Here is a 22469-nt window from a genome sequence, read left to right on the forward strand (position 1 = left end):
TTCCTTGGTCCTTGCTCTTTTAAATGAGGAAAATAAGTCAGTGGCAGCAAGTACTAGCTGAAGGCAATAACTGTTGCATCACCCCAGGCTGTCTTAGCTGGCTGGGTTGAAGTGGTGGTAGAGAACTTCACAGGGATAATTTAGAGAAGCTTCTTCCTACCATGCTTTATTTTTCAGAGAGCACCAAACCTGTAAAGGGGGACTGTGTAAAGTGAGCAGCAATTGAAATTACAATGAAGCTCTAAGATGCATGTGTTATACTCACCTATTCAGCTCATAGATGTCTTCAATGTTCCCAAAGAGTGCGCTGACTTGTTCTGGCCGCAACAACAGCTCCTGAGTGTCTATGATCTTCCCCAAGTAATTCTGCCAAGTCACATTATGCCATGAGCATAACCATGTAGCCAGTAAGCAAGAAAACAGGGCAGACCATCATCATGAGCTCTAACCACCAAAATGTGGGAATTGTGGGAATGGTACCCTAATCAATGCCCTGAGGAGACAACATATCTTCCATTGACCATAGCTCCCATTGGACACTCTTTGGTGCTTGCACCCTACCCAAACAATATCCATCAAAAAGCCATTTCCTTTTTACTTGGCATCCCCAGCAGATTAGCACCAAAATCACTGGGACAACTGCCAAATCATATGGATTCTCTGCATCACTTTCACATAATCTGACATGACAAGCAAAAGGTCTTCCATGAATCTGTGTGGAAAAATTGCCAGCCCACTCTTGTGTGGAAAAGGGGCAGTGAAATTCCTGGCTGAGAGGAAGGTATAAAGGCACTACCCAGAAACACAGTGAGAGCCCCTTCAAAATGAAAGCTGCTTGAAGGTCTACAGCTCTTCCCAACTTCCAGTCTAGACCACCAGGTTCCCCCTCGGATAGAGGAAGACTTCAGTGGCACAACTGGATGATGGGAAGACCTTATGACATTTACAGAGTAGCACTGAAGTGATGTATTCAGCCTGACAGGCATGCCAGCCACACTAACCTCTATGATGCTTCGTAAATCCTGCACATACATGCGTTCTGATTCCACAATCTCCAAGACAACACACTCCAGATAGCTTAGTTTGGAATGAGAGGCAGCAGAAGAAAGGGAAGGACTCCTTAGGCCTCTCCAGGCCACCGAGGAGGCATTGTTGTTGGCGTTGTTCAGCACTCCAGTCTTCAGGAGGGGAGAAGCATCAGCAGGTGTTTCTGCCATGTTATTCCAGTCATCCAAAATATGGGAAGCATTGATTAAAGTTGCAGGCAACTGCCTCATTGAATATTCTGAGACGCTCATGCTTGGGGCGCTAGAGATTGGGACTCTCTCATCTTTGCCAGGATATGGAGTAACCAAGAAACCGGAGTTTTCTGAGGAAAGAAAAAGCTTATTTAAAAACCATGTAATGTTCATCTGAATTGTTCAAGGTGTAAGAGATATATAACTAGGGAGACATTTTCATTTTCTTGCAGTCAATGTGCATTGGTGACCTCTAGGTTGGAGTTCTCCATCTATATTGGAGGCAACAGTAAACATCAAGCCAATGGGGAAAAAAGGAGGTTGTCTACTCTGCTGGCTTCCTACACAAACCCTAAAAGTGCTTGAAACTGCTGTTGCTACATGCATGAGAAATACTAGCATAAATATTTTATCATGAAATGATCTAGCCTACTGTTAAAGATAACTGGATATGGAAAGATACATGTATAATTTCTGATGCCCTCAAACTGTCTGTTAAACAATTCCTTTCCTTATCTCCATCTGACTCAGGGAAAAAAAACAACAAAATGATACAAATCCATCTAAACAATACCCAGATGTATTAAAACATGTTTACCATCACAATCATATACTGCCTTTGTTGGAATGGAAATTATTGGATTGTGTTGGTCTTTGATCATAAATATCTCACATGAAGTAGCAGAGAGAGACAAGATCATCAACATAGTCGCAAAACCCAAAAGTAAGCCTCCAAAACCTACTTGGAGCCTTTTCTGATCCCAGTCCCCTTTTAACATTTTCTTCCATAGCCATGTGCTGGATTACAACTCCTACATCTCCAGCCATTCTGGGAAAATTTCTTCACCTTAAAGAGAACTCAACATTCCACAACCTGAGCACCTCTTCTCCACAATACCTGTGCATGTCCTGTCGTGCCTCATGCTCTCCACCAAATCCTAAGGGGTTTAGCAGGGAGACAAGTGGCAACAGGCCTGTGCTGTGTAGGAACCAGGTACAATCAGCTGCCATTACTTTCATCTCTCCCTCTCTCTCTCCAGTTTCCTTCCTATTTTCACAAGAACACTTTCTCTGCCTCAAAACCAGCACGTCAAAATCCTTCTGGGCCTTTGTTACGGAAACCACCTCTGCATTCTTAGAGAAAAACCCATCTTGTCCTCACCCAAAACTTCAACAATCCCCAGTGGAAGCCTCTCCACAGTATTCATCTCTTCCCAGATCAGCATCATTCATCATCTCAGCCAGACACTACAGATGGTGAATGAAGCATGGAGCAACCTATGAATCCTGAATAGCCAATGAAGGTGTGGAGCCTCTTGACGTCACTCCTCCAGACCACTCCTTTAGATAAGCACCACACCTCAAAACTGACCAAGACACACATTTCCTCCTTTTCCTCCCCCTACAGTTACAGGAAGGACAGAAAGAGGCTCAGCTGTTCTGGTCTGAAAATGCCCAGAAATACTGTCATGTGTTGCCAAGCCATTTAAATAGCACCTACGCTAATTATGGATTTCCCCCATTTCTCAAGTGGCCTAGGAGCCATGGGATATATTTGTATGAAGCCATTCATCACAAGCAAAATCCCAAGTGACTCCACAGGAAGTCTTTGAAGTTTTTTTTTCAAAGCCTCCTAAAATGTAATTGTATATTCTCCATGCTTCATTATCTTAATTACTCATTTTGATTTATCCAAAAATAGATGTGCAAATATATAAAATATTTGCATTAAATGCCAAAGATATAAAAAATACGTTTCAATCTGTTCATGAAACATCATAAAAGCAAAATGAAACAGAGTGAAAGCTTTTGCTCATCGCCACAGATAACAAGAATGGGTTTTGGCAGACCTGAATAAAAAGTGTATTCATTACTATAGACCCAACTGGGAAAGGATGTCTCTCTCTAAAAAGAAGGCCATGTTTTGATTTTTTTTAAATTTTGTTTCACAAGGGGACTTTGAATCCTCAAAGCTTGCTTGGTTTCCCATCATTCCACAGTGTGCCAATATGCACAAAGATCTCTTGCAAAGGCAGGCTATTTGCAGCAATGTCCAGTCCTAATCACTGTCTGGAAAAGTTCATACACAGGTCACTGGCATGGAAAGGATTTCACATCTAGAAGCAGCTAAAATTCTTGTGTATGTATCTAAAACAGGCTTTCCTAACATGCCACCCTTTGTATACAACTGAACTGCAACACCCAGAATTCCCAAGACTTATTGCAACAAACCTGAAAGACACCAGGTTAGGGAAGGTTGTTTTAGAAAGTAAAGAGAAAAATTGGCAAATGTGTTTGCATGCATGTGTGACATGCTGGGACACCAGTGAGGCATTCATGGAACTTACCAACTTCCAGACTCAGTATTGTGTGATTTAATTTTTAACCTCAACTGGTCAGCCTAATATGCAGCATGCCCTCTGTCTCAAAAATGAGTGTCTTAGGCATGTCTGACTCAACCCTAAAATTTGGGGCTATAACGGTATTCATTAGGTCTAGTTAGGAGTAACTGGGTCTTTCCTTCCAAAAAACAACAGCCACCAAGGATCTCCTGCTACCGAGAAGAAATGAGGATTCATACATGCAAGGCATAAATATAACCAGATGGATCCTTACAGTGCTGCACAAATTCTAGCACAATAGCCAGAAACCCTAAAACTTGATGCTGCCGGGAAAAGCAGCAATCAGCCAGAACAGCACAAGCTGAGATGGAGAAAAAGATAAAATGGTACAAGCTCTTGGTGGCAGCAAAGGAAAGGAATTGCTTCTCAACATGCTTGGCAGGGATTCCCTGTTAAAGTGTGGCTTGCTGAAGAGCAAGGGTGACCTGCCATAGAGCTGGCAGTGGGCTCACTGAGGGAGTGTGTTTGGCAGACTAAGCAGAATCATGCAGCCACTTAATGAGAAAAACAGAATTCAAGAGTTTATCAAAATCTGTCATGGCTTCCGAAAGCGAAAGGATCTGGTGAGGGGAGCTTTGAGATAAACAGGGCATCAGAAGGTATGTAGGGGAGGAAGGAACTGCCTTTCCTGAATGTTAGGATTTGCTTTTGCCAAGCTCTACCCTTTGAAAGGATAAATGACATTTCCCCTGAACCTCTGTAAAGACTTCTTCAACCTTACCAAAGCAAGCTGGGATCGCACAATTTCTGTACTTATCCTTTCAGTAGTATGCAGGTCACCACATACAAAGTTAGGCAAGGCCAAGATAAAAACTAAATAGAATTTAATTAAATTTCAACTTTAATTAAAATTAAATGAATGTAATAATCCCCTATGTATTATGCCATTTTCCCATTAAACATTACAATTCAACAGTAACTTCTAGAGGAGTTCTGGAGCAACCCCTTGGTTTTGATGGGCTGAATTCAGCTCTGGGGCTTCAGGCTGTGCATGCCAGAAACAGGGCATAGCCAGCTGCAATACAAGGAACAGAACTTCCAGGTGCATTTGAGCTCTAAGTTATCTTCTTAAAAAAAAGAAAGAAAACCAATTGCCCAGATTTTCCCTAGTTTGTTCAGTTAATACCAAATACTTAACATACAACAGCCAAGTTTTTTCTCTCTCTCTACAATCACATGGGCCAGAAATAGGCTTTTTGTTTTAATTCCAGTTTGCATTCAGTAATGATACAACTGTCAGAGGATTAGGTAATCAGAATGAATTTCAAACCATCATTCTTTTTATATCAGCCAGCACAGCCAGAATATTTCAGGTACAACATCAGAAGAAAAACCATGGTTATAATATTATAATACAGCTCTAGATATTTCAACTGAAAAAGGACACCTTAAAGCAGTGTTGTCCAAACTTGGCCACTTTAAGATGAGTGGACTTCAACTCCCAGAATTCCCCAGCCAGCATGGCTGGCTGGGGAATTCTGGGAGTTGAAGTCCACTCATCTTAAAGTGGCCAAGTTTGGACAACACTGCCTTAAAGCAATGGTTTCAAATGCTGGGTAGGTAGGACTCAAAACTAATCTAGGTGGGATGCAGGGAAGGTGGCTGAAACTTCATTTAAGACTTTAGAACGATAAATGTAGTCACAGCATGCCTGTAAACAAATGCATGTCGTCCTCAGGAAAAGCAGGCTTTTTATTTCTATCATGACTTCACTGTCTTCCAGAAAACTAAATTCTCAAGACAAAACCAAAAGGTCTGACTTTCTACCACACCTTGCCGGTGAACTTTAATTAACATCTGATTTCATAGAATTGATGAGTTGAACTAAACAATAAACATCATTATCTTGAAAAAAAAATTTCATTTTTGGGTTTCACTTTTACCAATGCAATTAAAACAAAAACAAAAAAACAGGAGGTAACCAGCCAATTCTCTGTGGGCCTTTCTCTATCAAGTGATTCTTGGTTCGTGGGAATCAGAGGCTCCCTGGAAAAGCTCAAAAACAACCCAGTGAATTGTTTAGATTAGGAGTGGGCACCAGTGTGCCTCTGGGAATCACCCCCAGCAACCACAAGATGCTATTGTGTTTTTATTGATTGGCCACCTAGGAATGCTGCAAAACAGAGAGCTGGTCCCCAGCTGTCGGTCATCCTGATTCCACTACACTGAGATCATGCCTACACAGCCACTGGCTTCACCCCCCTCACTCTCCGCAGCAGTTTCACACCACTGTGTGAGCATCCTGCATCCCATGCTCCACTCTGTTCTTCCATGGAACTGGTAACGTTCTCCCCAGGTGGTCGACAGGAACGTGCTGAAACCAACTGCATCCCACCCTCATTCTTTGTTTGCTCCATCTGCTTTTTGTGGGAAGGAAAAAAGGGGGAAATTCAACCAGTCACTACGTGAAGCCCCCTCAGAGCAACTGGGAAGTGTGGGGTGGTGGTGGCAAGGAGCCATGGTTCTTGGCTACAAGAACAAGTGAGGAAATGTTGGTGGGAGCCCCCACCAATAGGAAAACCCCCATACAAGCACCAGTTCTAGAGGTTTTTTTTAAAAAAAAATAGCACTGTTTCCTCTGGAGTAAGAGCTGAACCACAGAAAATTGGCTTAGCTTCTCAAAACCCATGCAGCACTGCCATGCAGAAGAAGCTCAAGAGACATTCTTAGAAAATAAAGATGGTCAGGGCTAGTAGCCAGTCCTTCGCTCTGAAATGCTCTTGGATGCCCCTCATTCCCCACCCAGAAAGATATCTGCCTGGTAAGGAAACTGCTGGAGTGTGACAGTAGACCAAGCAAGGAAACTGGAGTTATTGCTGTACAGTAATGGAAATTAGACATGATGTAACTCAATAGGAAGAAAGAGTATCTTAGGGAGGCCGCAAACTTGAAGGAAAAAAAAGTAGGATTGATTGGACATGGGTAGGTAAGAAAGTGAAAAGGAGTGACTGGGATGAATGGATCTTGCATGCTAAACATATTACGTAAGAAAAAATTTCAGGGTTGATCTTCTGCAATAGAGGTTAACCCATGTCATAAACCATGTCTGCACTGCACTTTTGCTGGCTGCACCAGCCTGCCTTCTATAAAATGGGGGCCTGTGACTAGTTGCACCCCACTCCAGCAGCTATTTTGTGATGGTGCTCCTGGCTGCCTCCTTTAAAGAACCAGCCACTTTTGCTTGCTTAAGATTGGAAGCAGGACTTTTTCCTCCCACCCTTAAAAGTCTCTCTTGAACGAGAACTTCTTGAAGCATTCATTGGAAAATGATCCGTGCTTTTTATGTTTAGAGATTATTCCAAATTACAGGCAGCCAGGTGGTTTGGGGCTTGGGTAAGGCCGTGGTTTCCAGAGAATACTCTGCAAATTCTAAATTCATTCTCTGGATTTGTTTTGGCTGTCTGACTTTGAAACGGCTGCAAAGAGAAGCCTTGCGTGATTCTAGAATATGCTACAATTTTGGTTATGGAAGTTTGAATCGAAGGGGTCACTGGTGGTTGCCAGGGAAACCTTTGCTCTGTTTTGCCCCCTCCCCCTTCCAAAGCATGAATCCATCACTTCTACTACAGCCCATTCTTTGTTCAAATATCTATTATCAGCAAGCCTTCTGTTTTTGGATTGGCTTGTTCCAAGACTAAGAATAAGCAAAAACTCTTTGCCAGTATGTTGCCCTGCCTCCTAATAAATCTGCATAGCAATATATTGTAAGTCAAGCTGTATTCAGTTGCTCTCTAGCAATTCAGGTATTGAACTAAGACTGGAAAGACCTCAGCCTGGAAGCTGAGTGGGTGATGTTGGGCCAGTCCTCAGTTCTTAGCCTAATTTACTTCACAAAGTTGTTGTAAGAAACATCGGAAGAGAGAGTGCTGTGTATGTCATTTGGAGCTCCTGGAAAAAAGGCAGGATATAATTCAAACCATTTACTTCCATGTAAAGCGGGCATGAGAACGCCACTTGACACTTCAGAAGGCTTGAATAGTTATTTGTCCAAATTTGGGGAGGCTCAAAAGAGTACCAGCAAATCATTAGGTGAGAAAAAGAGTTGTTGGAATCGCATGGCTTTGTCAGACAGTATTCTGGGCAAAACTCCAACGGCAAGAGTCTAGCAAAGAGCCAAGGCTTCTACGCAACAAATTTTAAAAACTACAGCGTAGTGGCCTGGCCCAATTCCACTGGCATTAGCAGGGCTCACCCAATAAGGAACAGCATCCCACAGCAGCGTGTATAGCTGTGTTTCTTGACCTTGGCAACTTTAAGATGTGTGGACTTCAACTCCCAGGATTCCCTAGCCAAGTTGCGGCTCTTTCTTTGTGCTGCTCATGCATTAGATTATGAAGAACTCCAGAGTCTTGCCTATTAAGCCAAGTTACATATAAATAATGATTCCAACACATGAACATAGTGGCAGAATGGCCAGATTTTCATAGTAGTATGCAAAGAAAAGTGATAAGATTGGGTAACAGGCAGCAAAAGAACAAATGAGAGGGAATAAACGCTAATGTCAGTGACAGATCAAATACTAATGAGAACTCAAGGCTCTGGAAGATGAGTATCTTTTTTTTTTAAATAAAAACTGCACTGGGATATACCATAACTCTATTTTTAAACAGAGGATAGTTTAAAACAATATGAGTTACACTGAAAAGAAATGAGAGCAATTCAACAGAGTATTAAAAGTATATCCATGTATTTAGTGCCAATATGTAATTCGTTTTTCCCCAAGCCATCCAGTGTATCACCAAACACAATACTGAAATTGCTTGCTAGGGTAACATCTCAGCTACTTGTTAAGGATATCTGGTTTCCAATCATGCACCTTCCAATTTTAAAACTCCACATCAACCAACTGCAGTCATCAGCAGCTATCCCTAATTGAAGGTTCTACACAATTACTCTCATGAGGAAGACAGACTCAAAATATTTTTACCTTGTGACTCTGTCCTCAAAGCCCTTCAACACAACAGAAACACATAATAAAAAGGATTGGTTCCCACATAGTACTAAGCTATAATGTGGTTTGCTGATAACAGTTTCCATCCATTCTAACTTAAGACAGGGGTTAGTAACCTTTTCAGGCCCGGGGCACCTTTGTGGAGAGGTCTGGGTGCCCCTATCTCCAAAGCACCTGAAATTCTGTAGTGCAAATTCCTGAATACCTTCTTGTCCTCATTCAGAGGTTTCGCATTATTTTCTCATTATTTTTGTAGCAACTCATCTGCTTTGAATTAAGAGGGGGAGCGATGGGTACCACTTTGGTGATGACAGGAGTTGGCCAATATGGAGGACCCATATTGCCAATTCCTATTTTATCATGAATGGTAAAACCAGGTCACTAAGGCCTATGGACTGAATAAATGGTTAAATATATCTTAAGTGTGATGTTCAAATAAGGCCAGAGAAAAGGCTACCACATTAAAGCAGGAAGCCCTAACATTTGGGAGCCAATAGGCATATCTGTAATTTGGAGAAGAAAATGACGATGATGTAATCAATTTATATCCTGTCTTTTTTTCCGGAATTCAAAGTGGTGCATACGGCACTCTCTCCTCCAGGTTTTCCTCATAACAACCCTGCGAAGTAGGTTGACCTGAGAGAGAAAGACTGGCTCATAGTTATCCAGTGAGCATCCATGGCAGGGGGTGGGGTGGGATGGAATTGAACCTCCCCAGGGTCAGTATAACATGGTGTTTCTCAACCTTGGCAACTTTAAGATGTCTGGACTTCAACTCCCAAAATTCCCCAGCCAGCATGCTAGCCAGTCCAGCCAGCCAGCCAGCCAGGAATTTTGGGAGTTGAAGTCCAGACATCTTAAAGTTGCCAAGGTTGAGAAACACTGGCATAACACTTTAACCTCTATGCCACGCCAAGTGGGATATGGACCCTGGCTAATGGCAAGGGAGATGACTGGTACTCCTGAGCACCACATTGTGGACCTGCTCATTAAATGAAAGTGGGGTTCTATGATAAAATAGTACAGTACAAAGTTTTTAAAATCCTTTTCTTTAGAAACCCTTCATTCACTGGACTAATAACTTTCCTTTCCAACAAGAACTCAAGGCAGCATCCATGGTATCCTCCCCTCCCTTCCCTACAACACTCCTATAAAGTAGATTGGATGAACAATGATCAGCTCAAAGGCACCCAGGGCACTTGTGAACTCGTATAGGAGACCTGCATAACTTGGCAGTAGGTAAGGGCCAAAATTAAATAGGCTAAACTTCTTCGGGCCGCAGATAGGTTTTTATTTTATTTATTTATTTATTAAACTTGTCCCCACCCATCTCCCCCCAATGGGGGACTCTGGGCAGCTCACAACATATTAAAACAATAAATAGATATACAATTAAAATCTGTAACAATACACGTTTACAGAAATAAAAGGAAACGCCTCACTTTCCACGTAAAGTTATAATAATGGGATAATGTTTTTTATTTGCAAAATAGTTTAATCATTAATTGTACTATAATTATTATAGTATAATTAATGATTAAACTATTTTGCAAATAAAATAAACCATATTATAAAAAAGGGAAATTTCAATTATTACACTTATTACTTAAGAAAAAAAAATTACTTTGGTAAGCTTGAATATATTTTTAAGGTTTTCTTACTGTTTACATTTCATTAATGGGACATATTACACTTCTTGTCAGCGATCAGTTTATCGTACTCCGGAATCATGTTTGAAATTGATGTTTTCAAAATATCTTCCAAATGTTGATCGGTTAGAGTTTCACTGCTTTGGTAAGTAATTTTGCTGCCCTCGTTGCCGTCATAACGTGTCAGCGCTCACAGGCTGAGCGCTGATTGGTTATTTCCTGGAAATCACCCCGCGACAGTTCATCGCGGAAACTTTATTTAAAAAAAAAAACATATTGCATTTTCGGACCTCGCGCTCATGAGCGATGCAGGCCGCATGAAATGCTTTGGCGGGGTGCAAGTGACCCATGGGCCATATATTGTGCAGTCCTGTCCTATAGATAAGAGTGGGTATCTGTGTGATGATGTCATTATGGAAATGACATAGTCATCTATGCAAGGACATTATTTCCCAATGACATAAATCCCTGCAATGCCCTACTCTGTTTAAACAGACTTTCCTCAGAAATGGTCATTCCCTCCCTATTAGTCAGTTAAACCAAGGTTTCACTGCATCTGACTTTCTACTCCACTAATATCTGTGAATAACTCTTAATTCTATCTCTGGGGTCATTTTAAATATCTCCCCAGTGTGAATCGACATATTCTGGCCAGACCAGAGAAGGGCAAAATGTGGCTTTTAGAATTCTGTCCAACCCCTTCATAATAGATCCTTTCTAGATCCCTTACTGGAAAAGATGGAGGAAGACTCAGACTGGAAGAGTAGGCAACATTTGGGCCATTGCCCAACTGCCTCCCCCATACAGTTGCAGGACTTCCTCCTAGATTTTTTTCTCTCCACAGCACCTCACTAAATCCAGTCCAATTTCAACTTCAGCTTTTCTTTTGCTGGCTTCTCCTTTCACACCAAAAGTGGTCCAGTTCTGTTCAGTTTGGGGAAAGTTATCCTGCTGACCGACAGGTGAACAACACCTGTCCTGAGCTCCTTTACATAATTCCTTTCCAACATTCCATTGGGTTGGAAAGAATGAAAAGTTAACCGCCTCACTCCATTTACTAGTCTGGCTGGGGCCAATTTGCAGAGCTTAGAAAGTATGCATCCTTCCCCTCCACCACCCTGAGACTGCTCTAGCTGAAACAGCTTAGTGTAAAAATCTGAAACAGAAACTGATCAATCCATTTTTCCACACCCAAGCCACTGCCACCATTTTGAATTTCATTTTTAAAAGCAAATTAATCCATCACGATTTGTCCTGTGGCTCTATTTCACAATAGTTCAAAGACTTTGAAAAACTGCATGTTGAATGTCTATCAGAGAAATCAGGCCAGCAGCAAAATAGACATCCTAATAGCCAGAATTTATTACACAGTAGTATTATACTAATAAGTGCGGTCAGAGCTGTACTTAGTGACCAGCGGCCACAAAGAGAAGCAAGCTTTATAGAAATGCTAATGAAGACGAAAGGGAAACAGCTTCTTTGAAGCTAGAGGACAAATTACTACATTCCTTGGACTATAGACTATGTCATTGGACTCTCTTCAGATGACGCAAAACCATTCTCTTTTCTTCCTTAGCTGAAGGAAAGTTAAGAAATGAAAGAAGTATATATTTTTATTACACAGTCAGTTTTTATTACACGTTGTGAAATACAGGAATCATTTTATATGTTTCCACTACTTATCAGTGATTTGTCAGCAAGTTGTGAGCCTTGCAATAAATGTTAAAGTGCATCAAAAAGGAAAAGCAAAACCCAGCTTTCAAAGAATAATTCTGTTAAGGATAGCCTTCTCACAATGGGGTCCAATGGAGCAAAATCAGGATTCAGATCTATCATCTTCACAGCTATATCTTGGAACAAGCTACAATCAGCTGAATATAGTGGACATGGCTACAGAGTGGCTTCCATGGCATTGGCTGGACCCTAAGAAATGACTGCATAGCCAATCTTTTAACAATCCTTACCACAGCATGACCTCAACAGTGGAAAAGCTATACGTTATCATTTCCTGGTACTCATAAAAAAGAACAGGGATATCACATTTTACATTGATACAGATGGTTTAAGTGTCCAAGTTTCTACTAAATCTACTTATTCAACCCTGAGGTGGTATAACCTTATCATAGAAAAAGAGGTCCATTAATCCAGTGCCTTTTATCTATACATCTGTTAGTAACGATTATCAAAATTCCCATGGCCTTAAGTTTGCAAGTATCTTTAATCAATGAGTATCTCCCAACACATCTGATGTTCTCCAGATATGTATAATTTCCTAGCCATCCTGGCCCCTGCAATGACAACTGAAAGCCAGCACATCTGGAGAGTACTGTAATACATTGGGGAAAATTGATCAGGTTCCACTTCCTGCCAAGGTTCATAGACAAATCATAGTTGCAGCACCACCCTGTGGAGAGAATACCATCAGCCAGGCCTGAAGTGAATTCCACCAAGCCTTGGGTGGTTAAGAATTATGCAGGAAGTTATTCTTTGGGAGCTTTACTGCAAAGCCTTTGTGGTTACTAATGACACAACTGGCTGGTTGAACTCAAGTATTAGGAAGATGCCTGAAATAGCATTTTAACTATTACAAGCATATATTTCTGGGTTACCCTTGTGTTAAGCCAGAGATAATGAACTTGTTTTGGCCTCAGGACTGTACTTTGCCTGTCTGTCTTTCCAGAAAATCACGGGAGGTGACCGGTCACTGCAGTGGGAAGGGCTGAAAATAGGGGAGAGAATTAAAGGGCAACTTTGCTCAGGCAGCCACATCACTCTGAAATCCTTCTGAAACTAGGGAAAAGCCCCTTTTGGAGTGGGAAAGTGGGAAATTGTGCTTATATATTTCACACTTTCAAAGTGTGAAATTGTGCTTATGCAACTCCTAAGGCATCCATTTTGCCCCTTAAGCCCCCCCCCCCAAAAAACCTATAGAGAACCAGACTGAACATTTTAGCTTTTACACAGAAAGAGCTTCAGAGGCTACAACTAGGGTGATGGGACGGCATCAAGCCTGAAGTTTGCCCACCTTTGCATTAAACCATGGCTTATTTAACCATTATTTGTTGAATAAACTACAATTGGCTCAGTTCACCCAACATACTAAGCCAAAACTAAGCAAGCCACATTACTGTGTAGCACAGAGGTGAAAGAAGTACAGTCCAAGGGCTGTCCACAGTCACCAGCATGGCTATTGCGCTCCCCAAAGTAGGAACAACCAAATTGTCAGACCTTTTTTTGCATTTTGGGCAGGTCTGTGAGGCAAAATGGCTACCCTGAGCCTTGGAGATGCTTCAGGCACTCAAAGACCCCCTTAAAACCTCTAAATGCCTCCTAAAATAGGCTCTGGCCCCACCTACTTTCAGAGGGCAGCCCTCAACATGCCCCACAAAGCCTGGGGTGGCCCCAAAGTGGAGAGAAGATTTTGAACCAACCCAGCCAATATCATATCCACGGCAGCAGAGAGCAGGCACAGGACACCACCTTTTTCCATACCCATAGCAGATAAAGAAGAGAAACATCTTTTTCCATACTGGTAGCAAGCAGAGAAGTATCAATGACTCTATAAATTGCCTATCGCTCACAGTGATTTCAAGGTCCAAAGAAATTCACTAGGACAAGTTTTATCAAGACTCTCACATGCAATATAAAATACAAAGTCCATCTCAGCGTATTTGTAATCCAACAGGAATGACTGCTATTCCTCATACATTTCAACTATCAATGGCTGGGTTTGGAAAAAAAGGAATTTTCTGGAACCACGTGGAATAAACCTTATCCTTCAGTACTGAGATAATGCTATGCAGGATGTTATATATCCTGATAAAATGCATACAGCTAGTTCTTCCTGCTACTAATACAGCAGGACTTAAACCTAAGGTTAGTTCCAGGATTGTATATACATCTCCACTGCTGTTGTACAAAAAATGCTGTACATGGTTTTATCATGGCAAAACTTATCTACTATATTTTTCTGCAAATAACTTTTCTATTGCTTAAACTGTATTCTTGCATAAAATGAATTAATGGACACAGTAATAATTAGCTTAGCTTTCATGGGATTGATAATAATTAGAATGCATGCAGATACATTAAGTACAAATGTGTAGTATTTTGGCTATGCTCAAAGTTAGCTATGCTAGCAGTTCTCAACGCCTTCATTTCTTAAAATTTAGCAAGGTGAGACATGTTATTGTATTGTCACTTGAGAACATGAATATTCCAATAAAAATAATACCCAAATCATTGCATCAGTTTCTACATCATACTAAAGCCTAGTTTTGTTCAAGCAAGTTTCACTGATTACATCACAGTTGGTTGGGTTTATACAACACAAAGTCAAAAAAAAAGCTACAAGCTTGGTATAATGTATCAACACAGCGTAATGTTGTTCTTCCATTTTTATTATTTTTTTACTTATCAAAATTTCATTTTAGGCAGCACAAACGTTTGAATTCAGAATATACGTAGTATAGCTATTACTGCAATCTTCCTTTTTATATAGCAAGGATGTGTTTTATATTTTACTACTGTAATGTTAACTCCACTACGATTAAACACTGGTATAATCACAGACACTTATTCTTGTAGCTTAGGCAAGAAATAGGAAAGTAGGCGTTGTTCAAACTAGAAAGAACTGCCTGCAAGACTGCCATTAAAAATGTGTACAGAGATGAAATACCAAAGGTTCAATAATGACTCACAGGAAGAATGGACAAGAGTGAAACAACGTGGAATGTACCTTAAATCCTCTCTTCCATGAACCGTGCCGGCACACCTTATTTTACATCTAGATGTGCAGCTTGCCTCCCAAACATCAATCAGTAGGAAAGTCATTATTTCAGGCAGCATACAAGTGACCACAGCCTTAGAAAACAGGCATTGTGGATGGTGGGGGAGGTTTCATAACAAACTCAGAAACCAGTTCTGCCAGCACTGTGATTTTCCATTCAGAAGATTCTTGGTGGACTCAGAATCAAAAATCAAGATTTATAAGAGGGCCAAAGGATTTTTAAGTTACTTAGGAAACTATTTTGATGGGTTCCATCCTGAGATGGAGACCAGATTCCTTTGTTTTCCATTTCCTCCCTAAGACAGAAAAAAAGCTTGATGATACTTCAAGAAGAATGTCAGGGCACAAAAACCCTGACAGAATGCAGAATGCAGAAACTCCAGGAGGCTCACTGGAAGAGGGCTTAAGCCTGGAAGGAGGTGAGGAGGACCCAACCACCACCCACTCATGACCTGAGGATTATTTCAGCATTAAATGGGGACAAAAACAAATATAACTTCAATAAACTTCCTCCTTTGCCAGCTGCACTTGCATGAATCAACTATGTGAAATACATGCAATTTTAACCATGGAGCTTTACTTTTTTTAATTAAAAAAAATTAAATCCTGCCACAAACAATGGGCAGCATGTATGTGTGACTGGACTGTGATTGTCCTTCAGAGGGTGTTTTACTTACATCTTCCTCAAAAGCTGCTCTGCACCCCACAAGGGGAACTCTATGGGGATTGATAGCATTTTGTTAAATTGGCTTCCAAGGGCCACAGAAGCTGTGGCTAGAGTAAGGCCAATGTTGGGGTGAGATGGGAGGATATCAGGAGGCAAAATGAGCTTCCCACAAACCCCCATGGGCCAACTGGCCTAAAGTGAGGGGAGGTGGAGAGGTTTACTTGGTGAAATAGGGGCCATACAGATGTTTTACCCCTAAAACATGATTAAATAGCACATTAAAAATCCTTTTCACTGTAGTACTCTCACTGGATAAATTCACGTGACTGTGTACAGTACTGTGGCTGCTTAAAAACCAGCACCTCACTATGCAGATAAGAGGCATTACCACATCCCTCCTACTCTACAAGGTTGCAACATATGCTTTACCACAGAGCTGAATGTTACAGGCAATCTATTCTCCACCTTATTTAGGCATCCTATGCAAATGTTATAAACACTCACAATTGATTGCCTACGTTTTATCGCTACTGAATACCAATGAGCCAGCCAATAACTCCCATGATATTACATTCTTTTAGAAGGGCTCCAGAAGTTGCGTTTTATCAAAAAAAAAAAAGCCCTCTTTGGCAGTAGAGCGCTTTAGAGGGAGTCAGAGAGCACTCCTTTTGTAACCTTGTCTTTCCTCACCATTTCTTCCACTTTTTTCCCCCACAAAAAAGAAAAACCAAGAATTGTTCCATAGTCCCCTTTAACAGGAAAGGAGAAAATAGCTGCCCAGTGTCTTTGTTCGACAACACTACAAGTCATTCTTCTGGAAATACCCAAGGTATTTTCCTCAATGCCCTTTCAAATTTATACAGTTGCAATAAGTCTCTCTCACCTCCTAAACTTCATTTTGTGAAGTCCTTACAGAAGAAAGGACATAACTTCTTCTGCAACCTGGACTGCACAAGCAGTTTTCAGGGGACCAAGAACAAAGTCACAGCTTTCCTTTCTTGCAACAAGGCAGATGTTTTACTTGTTATGATTAAACAGGGCTTCTCTTACCCATAGTTTTCACCCCTTCCTAACATTTGCCACAAGCATCAGGCTAATATTTATCAAATCCCAGGCAGAACTGGATGGAACCAAACACAATATGTAGAAAAAAAAAAAAAAAAAGGACAGGTGAAGTTGGTTCCCAGTGAGGCCCCTGGCTGGCTTTGCTGTGGCTGATTGTAAACAAAGGAAAGTTCTCACAGCTGTTGTAACTGTTGCCCTTTTCTGAGCAGCACACAGCCCAAGCTCTCCCGGAAGCAAAAATAAAGGTCCCCTAACCTTTATCCTCTTTCACATTAAAAAGGAGGCCAACGGCCTTCCTGAAGCTCCTAGATTTCCTTCCTGGCAGCCTGTTTGAAGATAGGCTGTCGAAGTACCACTGATGTTAGCATCTAACAACACTTCCGCTACAAAGGGGAAAGCTTGGTGCAGGCTTCTGACATATACCAAGTATGAATACCAATTATGTCCCAAGTGTGATTTGAACTCACCAAAGACTGTCTTCACCCAGGAAGCAACTGGGATATGGCTTACCAAGATAGGGTGCCCAGATGTTAATGACACAGGACTCTGCAATTTTAGTAGTGATACAGAAAAGAATTTCAGCAGGTGCCACTTGCATGCCACACTACACCTGCTGCAATTCCCACTTCTCCATAGCTATTAAAGGTACAGGAATCTTTTCTTTTACCTTCGATCAGCTGAGGCCAAGAAGAGAAAAAAAGTAGCATGGACAGACTCAGACTATATCATAGAATTCCCATGACTCAAGGGATGATACGGATGACCAATTTCCCATATGGTTGTGTGTACATTTCAGTACATTTTCATTCTGTAAATATCTTCTTGCATCCATCTATTTGTTGAAGAATAGGTAAATTCTTCACCAGTGCTTAGGAAAATGTACTTCTAATTTCTATCCTGCTATTCTTCTAATTATTTCAAGAGAACTACATGGGATTCTACTAATCTGCATAGCAACCTTGTAAAGTAAATTAGGCTGAGAAATTATGATGTACCAAAAGTCGGATCCATGGATTAATAAACATTTGAACAGCTTTCCTCACAGCCAAAAGTACTCTCTAGCCATTCTAACATAAAGACTTATATTAGTGCAGAAAGTACATCAATACACAACCCATTTTATGGTTTGCTTTAATTGTATCCAAAATAATCTCAGTCCAGTGCTTCTGCAATCATAATCACAAATGCAAATTGGACTCTTTTCCAATCTTAAAACTGCACTGAAAAGTGGAAACTTCACTGAATACTTGAAAAAAATATCAAAGGCATAACTAACTATCAATAGAGGTGAGTTAGTGTAGCTCAGGGTTGAACTGTGGAGTCCTTGGGGTTCTCTGAACTTGGTTCTTTTCTTGCAAACGTTTCATTACCCGGCTAGGTAACATCTTCAGTGCTAAAATGGGATGGGGTTTGCTCTCTGTTTATGTGCTGTGGCCTGCCTTGCCAGTGCTGGTAAGGGTAACAGACACATAGAGATTAACAGCATCTACATACTATTCAAAAGAGACAAAAGACCAGAAGATTGCCTCACCAGCAATCAAGCACCAGCAATCATCACCCAGATAAGCAGAGGTTACCATCAGGCACACAATCAAGCAGCAAACATATGCTAATCAAAGAACTACCAGAGGAGCAAAACAAACCCCCACCCCCACCAGCACTGGCAAGGCAGGCCACAGCACATAAACAGAGAGCAAACCCCATCCCATTTTAGCACTGAAGATGTTACCTAGCCGGGTAATGAAACGTTTGCAAGAAAAGAACCAAGCTCAGAGAACCCCAAGGACTCCACAGCATAATTAACTGTCTATAAATAATTTTAGGCTGCAATAAAAAAAATCGTTCATTAGGAAGTATATCCAACTGTATATGAGATTTATTTCTGAACCAACAGCTTGAATTACACATCATAGTAAGCCATAATTTATAAAATAAACCACAACTGGATGGTTCATGTAACTTGCTGAGTCACAAAGAATAATTTTCAGACCATAATGGCTGGGGAAATACATCTTCCTAAACCATTATAGGGTTTGCAGAGTTTTATTTAAGTATGTTGCATGAACCAGGCCAATATGTTTAGGACTGCACTGGAAAGCTGCAGTTTGATATACATTTACCTGAGAGTAAATACCATTAAATTGAATAGGGCTTACTTCAAAGTAGACAAGTACAGCTTCGCACATTTTTAATCATACATCATTTCACTCATTTCCAGATTACTAGTTTAGAACCTTTTGCATTTCTTCACAAAACCTATTCAAATGTTTTGTTTAAATTTCATATTAATAAAGTTTTCTTTAGGTTTGTTTCCAATGCTCTTTCACCTTAAGTATTTTTTTTAAATCCTAGCTCTTTGATGATTAAGCTAGCTTTACATTTCCATACTCTCACACAGTAGCAGCAGATCTTTCAAAGGGTTGCTTAGAGTCTGAAACAAATATTTGAACTGGGATTCAAACTAAATATTTTTACTGATCCTTCAGTAGGCTGGGGCCTTGGGGAAAACTAGATATTGAGCGTGTGCGTCCAAACTTGGCCTCACTTATTGCCAGTTCAGGCTATCTTTTGCAATGGTGAGCCACTTCAAACAAATGATTTCCTACTGTGTCACGTTCAATACAATGGGGCTTAAACCTTAAGTCCTTAAAATACTGCTATGCTGCAGCAGAGAATAAATGGCCTAAGGGAATTTCTAGAATCCTTTTCATGTCACCTTTAAGCACCACCTCTAGCAGGACATCTCCTGAGCTCTTCCTGACCGGTGGAAATTCACTGAGCAGATTAGTAACTCATCCACTATTACATTTAGCAGACACACTGCTTGGTTCCCAGAATGTTACTCAATTTCTCCCTCCCCAACTGTGCACAATTCCACATACGCACTCTTTCCTTGAGGTTTACATCTAAATATATCAGGAAAGGATGCTTCACTTTTTTCATCCCAGTTGAGCTTTTATTTCTAGGCAGTCAAAATCTGCAGATTTCAGTCTCTCCCTCATTTTGGAAACAAAATAGATGAGATTTCATTTTACCCTAACAGTAGTTCTCAACTTTGATCATCATGTGTACACTCTGTCCTAGGGAGCTCAATGCTGAATACCTGGGGGAAGGTCCCTAAAATGAGGGGTGGTGAGCCTCTTGTGGATTGCTTAATCTATGAAACCACGGTTGGTGGTTTTGTTTTGGTTTTTTTCCTGGACATTTCTTTTTGTACTTCATGGACTATATTACAGGTAGTCCTCGCTTAACGACCACAGTAGGGACCAGAAAATTCATTGTTAAGCAGGCCGGTCATTAAGCAAGGCATCACATGACCACACCTGATCTTATGACATTTTTGTGATGGTCATTAAGTGAATCACCACAGTTGTTAAGTGAATCACAGTCATTAAGCAAATCATGCAGTTCCCCATTGATTTTACTTGCCAGAAGCCAGCAGGAAGGTTGCAAAGGCGATCATGTAACCCCAGGATGCTGCAACTGCCATAAGTGCGAGGTGGTTGCCAACACCCAGATCACAATCCCAGGACCACAGGGGTGCTGCAATGGTCATAAGTGTGAAGACTGGTCATAAGTAGCTTTAGCACCATCGTAATTTTGAATGGTCATTAAGCAAGGACTACCTATATTTTACATTTCATCCATTGTATACCACCCAGAGTTGTAGTGGAATAGAACAGCTTATAAATGGAATAAAATAAAATAACCATGTGAGGTAAATTGAGCTGAGAGAGAGAGAGATGCAAATGTCACCCTGTGGCTGCATGAGGACTTCAACCTGGATTTTTCCAGTCTAACACCATACAATACTGCTATGACACCAGTTCTCTTTCAGGACCCAGACAGCTTGATCACAACTAGCAACAGGAAGTAATAGAGATTCCTGTTTTCCTTATTTTCCCAACTTCTGCAGATTATGATAGAAATGACTTTTTTGCAAACTTTGACTTCTTTGCAAACTCTAATGAGAGGGCGCAGTGTCTCTACTGTGCCCTCTCATTAGAGTTTGCAAAGAAGTCAAACCAATTACAGAATGAAAATCCTATTTGTTTTTTTTAAATGCTGCCAAAGCCAGAGTGATCTTTGTGCTGAAGTTGTAATTTCATTTCTGCATCCACCTGAATGTAGAAGAATTTAAAATTTTGAAAAAGTGTAGTTTTCGGTTGCTAATTTCTCATCTAGCCCATTCAAAATAAATTGCATTGTTTTTCTTTCCAGAATTTCTAGCTGTCTTTCTAGGAGAATTTCTAAACGCAAGTCAGCAGAAGAACCAACTCCTTCAGGTTATATTCCAGACATCCAGATGACGGCAAGAAGGGCAGGAGCTGGGTTTCTATTTTGTCTCTAGAAATAGCCATCCACTGCCCCAAGACTACATGTATATATCAAATTACAGCATGTATCTATCTGATCAATATGAAGTAGGAACTATGTTTATACCAAGCTTGAAAAGAACAGTTTTCATTCAAGTGAGACATGTGTTACCTGGATGTGTATAGGAGGAATTTTATTAAAGCATTAATTACATCACATTAATTAGCTAGCAAAGTTTTTTTTCAACAAATCAAAGAGAAAATCCTGCAAAATCAAAACTGGAAGGAGCTAACAATCCTAAAACATAACCCTAATTATCTAAAGGCTATCTTTCTTGTTATTAATCTGTCTGGGGATTCAAATCTGCACAAAAGGTCCTTTAAAAGATATTGCTGCTTGTGAGGCCCATGTTTCAAGAAAAGGCTTTTTTGAAATGTGAAATGTGAAATGTAATCCCCCTCCCCTTGGAATAACCATTAGCCCCCACTGTTTGTATCTTTTTGACCTGGCCTTTAAATGGTTCTAGTTGATCTGATACTGTTTTTTAATGTGATTTCATTGCTGGTTTCTATTATGTTATTGCTATATCTACTGAGCAAAGTCTTGCCTTGTGGAGGGGCAGACAGAAGGTGGTATAAAAATACACTATTAAAAAAATAAAGCTGAACCTAGGCTAAAAAGATTGTCCATCGATAAACCAATTATCCTATGCAATTCAGAAGAACACAGAGCCATAAGATGAAGGTAAGAACTGTCTCAAAAGCCACCTGTAGAACAAAGAACCTTTGGAGTAGAAACCAGTCCATAAACTTCTGACACACAGAACAAACTATTCTGAGGGGTTTACTGCCCACTCTTTCCACCAGCTACATCAATGTCACTATATCTATTGTTCTTTGTACAGTACTATTCTTATGTACTCAAATAGCTCACCACTCAGATGGCAAAGCTGGTACAGAAACTACTAATATCTTTACTAATCACCAGGTTATTTCTAGTTTAGCACTAACAACTTTAAAATAAATAAAATATGGATAAAATACTGTATGCTGCTCTTTGCTTTTTAGTGAAAAATCAAAATATCCTAGAGTTTTTTGGGGGGAGGGGGAGTTAGACATTTGAAATCTGAAATATATGTTAAACAAATCAAACTTTTCAGTAGAAAGATTAATATATCCATCTTATTTCATCTGATTTTAAACAGAGTCATTTTTAAAAATTGGTTTGACTGACATGGAAAGACATCTTTGAAGCATATCAGCTGAGCAGAGAATCTTTGAAGTACAGTGGTACCTCTAGTTACGAACGCCCCTCCTTACGAATTTTTCAAGATACGACCAGCTCCAGCCCCAAAAATTTACCTCTACTTGCGAACTCCGCCTCTACTTACG

The 22469-nt window shown here is 40.5% G+C and overlaps 1 protein-coding gene across 1 annotated transcript in view; it reads right to left on the reverse strand.

Annotated features, from left to right (window-relative positions):
- The window catches only part of PLEKHG3 (pleckstrin homology and RhoGEF domain containing G3), a 44357-nt gene extending 25410 nt beyond the window's left edge, over positions 1-18947 (reverse strand). The window contains exons 1-4 of the mRNA XM_088145128.1: positions 18882-18947; positions 17229-17307; positions 1002-1369; positions 266-366 (exon numbers count right to left, since the gene is read on the reverse strand). Of these exons, the coding sequence (XP_088001254.1) occupies positions 266-366; positions 1002-1369; positions 17229-17307; positions 18882-18947 (614 nt within the window). The remainder of the gene's footprint in view (positions 1-265; positions 367-1001; positions 1370-17228; positions 17308-18881) is intronic.
- Between the last annotated feature and the right edge of the window lie 3522 nt (positions 18948-22469).

Source organism: Python bivittatus, unplaced genomic scaffold, assembly GCF_059951505.1.
Source record: "Python bivittatus isolate LINGU-HERP-01145 unplaced genomic scaffold, Pbiv_v1 ctg000480_np1212, whole genome shotgun sequence".
Taxonomy (NCBI): domain Eukaryota; kingdom Metazoa; phylum Chordata; class Lepidosauria; order Squamata; family Pythonidae; genus Python; species Python bivittatus.